The 5,000-nt window shown below is 41.3% G+C and overlaps 1 protein-coding gene across 1 annotated transcript in view; it reads right to left on the bottom strand.

Annotated features, from left to right (window-relative positions):
- Positions 1-5,000, bottom strand: part of LOC138038332 (protocadherin Fat 4-like) — a 50,660-nt gene that overhangs the window by 25,239 nt on the left and 20,421 nt on the right. Inside the window, exons 12-13 of the mRNA XM_068884137.1 lie at positions 2,161-2,580; positions 44-1,339 (exon numbers count right to left, since the gene is read on the bottom strand). Of these exons, the coding sequence (XP_068740238.1) occupies positions 44-1,339; positions 2,161-2,580 (1,716 nt within the window). The remainder of the gene's footprint in view (positions 1-43; positions 1,340-2,160; positions 2,581-5,000) is intronic.

Raw genomic sequence — 5,000 nt, 5'->3', positions numbered from 1 at the left:
TACCCGACCTATGTAAGAACACTAAGAGACAATTACGTCTTACCAAAATTCCAGTAGGAGCGTCATTGGTATCAATAACTTGAATAGTGAAGGTCTGTGTCCTGGACAGGGCAGGTATCCCATTATCTTTCGCAGTCAGACGGACATTCCACTGGGCAGTGTTCTCAAAATCAGGAGCTCTTTTAGTGATAATTGTGTCATTTTGTATAGCAAATGGTTGATTTGGATCAGAGGACGAAATTGAAAAAGAAAACGTTTGGACCTGCGTGTTAGCATTGTCTGGGTCGATGACGTGTATCAGTGCGACCACGGATCCACTTTTCGTATTTTCTTTAACCTTATCGTTGGTAAGTGTTATACGTGTTGGTGCCTCATTAACGTCTAGGACAAGAATCACAAAGGTACTTTCCACCGACAGACCTCCTGGATCGCGACAGAGAACTTTCATGCTAAACGAACTCGCGTCTTCGTAATTTATTTCCGCGTTCCCAACGGTCAGTTGATCGTTGCTTATTGCTACCTTCCCATTGGCCGAGTCAGTTAGAATACACACGTGACTTTGATTTCTGTCAGGATCAGAAACATTCAACTGACCAATCACCGTTCCTGTTGGTCTATTCTCTTCTACCTTTTGATTGGACAACGTTATTCCCGTGGGATTCTCGTTAACGTCTTGTAGCTCAATAACTAATGCTACTTGTACCGACAATGGAGGACTGCCATTGTCTGTTGAATTCACTGTAATTTGGTGTCTTGAAGACAATTCGAAATCAAGACTTGCGTTACTGGAAGCGAACAATTTGTCTCCTCGAATCTCAAAATTTGCTCCAGAATTACTGATAATGGCATAAGTAAAATTCTGTCCAAAATCCTGGTCATCCGTTATAAGACTGTCAATTTGAACGTTTTTACTGTTCTCAGGTATGGAGGCTGACATACTTCCATCCAACGTCACATTTGTGGGCGGATCATTTCCGTCAATCACAGTCAAATTAAACTTTTCCGTGCGGAAAAGTCCCTTGTCATCTGTCACACGAATGATGACTTCTAAGCTTGCGGTATCCTCGTAATTGATAGGGCTGCTGACCAATAGTGCAGTGACGCAGCGTGTTCCTTTTGCAAGAGTCTGGCAAGACGCTTTGCTTTTGACCGCAAATTTACCAGCAGCATCATCATCCAAACTAAAAGTTAAATTCTGCACAGCATCAAAGTCCGTTGCTGTAATCGTAGACACGCTAGTTCCAAGCTTCAAGTTTTCTGGCACGCTCTCCGAAGAAAGGGCGATAGACACCGGTGCCTCGTTGACGTCGACAACGGAAATAGAAATGTTCTTGTTCATCTGCAAGGAAGAAATAATAATTGGTGGTACGGCCTTATTCTACTTCTATTAAAATAATTAATAGTTTCTTTCCAAAAAAAGGTCGTTTGTTGCAGTGGTTGGCACATTCAAATAACAAAAAGAATGTTTGTCTGTTTCATGTACATCCAACGTTACAAACACTGGAATAGCTTAGAAAGCTTAGGTGCTGACGGCGGTGACACCAACGGCAGCGAGTGCTGCACTTGCGGCATATGATTTTAGCTTAAGCTGCGACGACGTCGAAGACAACTACAACGGCACAAAATCTGCAGAGCAAAACAACAGCGTTGCACGTTCTGCACGTGCGTTGTACATTTTGGTACATTTCACCGCCGTCTTCTTCCCAAAAACGACGCGAAGTGACCACATTTGAGATTATGTGGAGGAAGTGACCACACCAAGAGAAACTTTAATTTTTTTTTTCAACACCGTTCATACAAAATTTATTCTCCCTCGCAGGCGTTCTTAGCTTGACGTTTCGTAGAACGGTCGCAAAGGAGACTAGAAGAGGAACTGGCGAACGACCATGCACTGTGGCGAAATACTTTATTCGCTATTGTCACCAATCCTACAATACAGTTCATTCTGGGGGGTTGTTTGCATTAAAGTAATAGATATCCAGTTCACTGAAGCATGATACAGTCCCAAGAGTAAATCACTTGTATTGTTTTTATGTAAGGAAGCCCCCAAAACGTATTGCATTGTGGGATGGGAAAATAGCCAATGAGCTCCCTATAACCGACTTGACGTCATGGGGAACTCACAGCTTTCAAATGCAAATGCTGCAGATATAGACATACCGCTAAAGGTGGGTTTCCGTCGTCCGTCACTCTAGCAACAATAAAATGCACTTTGCTCGTTTCATAGTCTGTTGACTGTGCCTTGTAAAGAGTACCCTTGCTGTCCAAAGAAAATCGACCAGAATCGTCATCAACCAAGGAAAAGGTCAGCCTTTGACCTTTATCCTCGTCGCTGGCGGACAGATTTCCTATCCTGGAGTTGATTGGTGCGTTTTCCGGTACCTTATAATTGGACAATTGAAGGCCTCGAGGTTGATCGTTTCGGTCATTTACATTAATCCTAAATAAGGCCTCAACGTTTTGCGATGGATAACCGCTGTCCGTACTCCGGACCCTTATGGTATGAGACGATGCGCTTTCAAAATTAAGCAAACATTGGGAACCACCATTCAGAAGACAATTCCTGTTGGATTTTGCTACCTGTAAGGCAAAAGGATACTTAGGTTTTTTTTATATTTAATTTATTTAATTCAATATTTATCCAGGGGCACCCAATTTAGCATAGCTAGTTTAAATGGAGCCCTGACACAGCACAAAACAAAGACGTAAAACATTAAAAACTAGACAAACAAATTAGGTTATAAATGCAGTATGTACCGCAGGTGTTACTGTTTAAGATGGCGCTTTAGTTTGATTTTAAATTCGCTTAACGTCTCTACTTGCCTAATGTTTCTCGGAATGGTGTTGTAAGTTCTTCCTTTGGTCTGTTGTGAAGGCTAAATCTATAAGTGTGGACGATCGTTCAACAATCCTCGTCGGCTCTTTGATAAAATGAATAAGTTGATAAACTTTAAATAACATGCACAGTTCTTTAGTGTCAGAAGATATTTTCTTAGCGACTAGGTCACAGTTTAGATCGCCGAGTATGATTGTTTCTTTCCCCTCACTGCAGGAATAGTCAAGTAGGCTTTCAAACTTGCCAATAAGATCTTTCACCTCAACATTAGGCGGTCGATAAACCGAGGATACCAGGATTTTACTCCTGTTTGGAAAAGTAAATTCAAGCCATAAAGCTTGTTATCAAATGAATCCTATATACCAACGAAACAACACCCGCTAAAGAAATACCTGTCAGGGTATTGGGGGTAATAGAGCGGTTATTGCACTGCTTCCTGTGCTTCTAAAACCATAGCTATTACTTTGTCAGGGCTGTCACCAACTTTTCAAGTTGCCGGGTATAGAAAAAAAGTAGGCAGCCCTGGAACCATTTTCAAGAGACACTCCCCACTTTCCCCCCCCCCACCCCCACCCCACCCCAAAATGGTACCTGCAAAATTTAGCGGTAATTACTCAAAATTCAATATTTCACTACACAGTCTCGTGTACATAAATGCATGAATTCTCAGGGAAGAAAGCAACTTTAAAGAGCGAATTACGATGAATCATCTCACAATGTGACGTCGCATTCGTTGCAGTGGTTGGTTTTTTCTTTTGCGTATTCAAAACCGGCGAAATCCTTGGCACCAGTTATCAAGGATATTAACAACATACAAAGTTTGTCCAGAAAAAAAAATGCTGAATCAGAACGTCAAGGATATTTACAACATACAAAGTTTGTCCAGGAAAAAAAAATGCTGAATCAGAACGCAAAACAAAGGCAGTCTCTCTTTTGCTCTCAATCGTTGAAACAAATTAACGCAAAGGGACTATCGAACGATTTCTTAGTGCGGCGACCTTCCAAAATGGTGTGGCTGCAAGCCGCAAATACCGTGGGCGCCCACAAAACAAACAGCTCGAGCAAATCACAATAAGCCAGTTGGATTTGAATTGGGTACAACATTGAGTTAGCCAATTAGGTCTATGAGATAGCACTTCTGCAAACTCGGCCGTTAAATAAAAGTTACCGCTTCATATTCTTTGATTGCACTCATGTGATAAGAGACCATGTTGGTGCCAAAACAACAGGAAAATGTAGCTCAAAATTTCCTTTAATTAATAATAGAGTCAAATAGAGCGGTTTTCAATTGAGTGTCGAAAGTAATTAGCTAATTACGTTGGTTTTGCATTACTTTACTCCGTGATTGGTTCAAAGTTCTCGCGCCATTTTTTCAACCAATCAGAAGTAAAACCAAAACCAATCGTGGCTTGCACGTGCACATTTTCCCGCGCTTTGTGTCGGCTACGTGTAATTACTTGGAGTTTTGATTGGTTTACTGGATTGTCTCCGTCCTTTTTGATTGGCCAAAGTAATTACTTTGGTTTTGGTTTTACGACACTCAATTGAAAATCGCTTTATCCAAAAGACTTTTTTGCTATTGTTCTTTCCACCAACATGGCTGCCGTGACGTCAGATGCAATCAAAGAAAAGCAAGGGCTGATGTACATGGTCAGCTGGCACATTAAGAGTATTTGGCAGAAAATCCGTGGCAACTTTTCAGTGGTAAAGAGCATCACAAAACAGTTACATATGTAATGAGCTCCCCCCCCCTCCCCACCCACCCGAAAAAAAAAAATGTTTTGCACGCTTTTTACGCTCTGCACGTGCTTTTCAACACGAGAAAGAAAGGATAACAATTTAAGGTTTTGTGGAGACCGCACAAAGATAAATTTTTCATGCTCTTTCAACTCAACCCCTGTTCATACCAGTTTCATCCCTGGCTAACTAACTTCAGAAGCATAAACTGGCATACTTTTGTTATATCAAAAGGATTAGAAGAGCCGTAAAGTGTTGACAGTGATGCAGATTTATCTGTGTTTTGAGATGGTTTCGTTATGTTCCAGATTTCCAACGTTGGGTTTTGTCGGATTATTTCTCAACGCATAAAAATAACAAATCAGTTGAATTTTTATCTTTTCGAAACAACATGACATCCGCCGGCGGGAGCCTTGTTTGAAGCAAC

Source organism: Montipora capricornis, chromosome 2, assembly GCF_036669925.1.
Source record: "Montipora capricornis isolate CH-2021 chromosome 2, ASM3666992v2, whole genome shotgun sequence".
In the NCBI taxonomy this organism is placed as follows: domain Eukaryota; kingdom Metazoa; phylum Cnidaria; class Anthozoa; order Scleractinia; family Acroporidae; genus Montipora; species Montipora capricornis.
The sequence above is the reverse complement of the archived record's forward strand: the minus strand, read 5'-3'. Positions and strand labels throughout refer to the sequence as shown.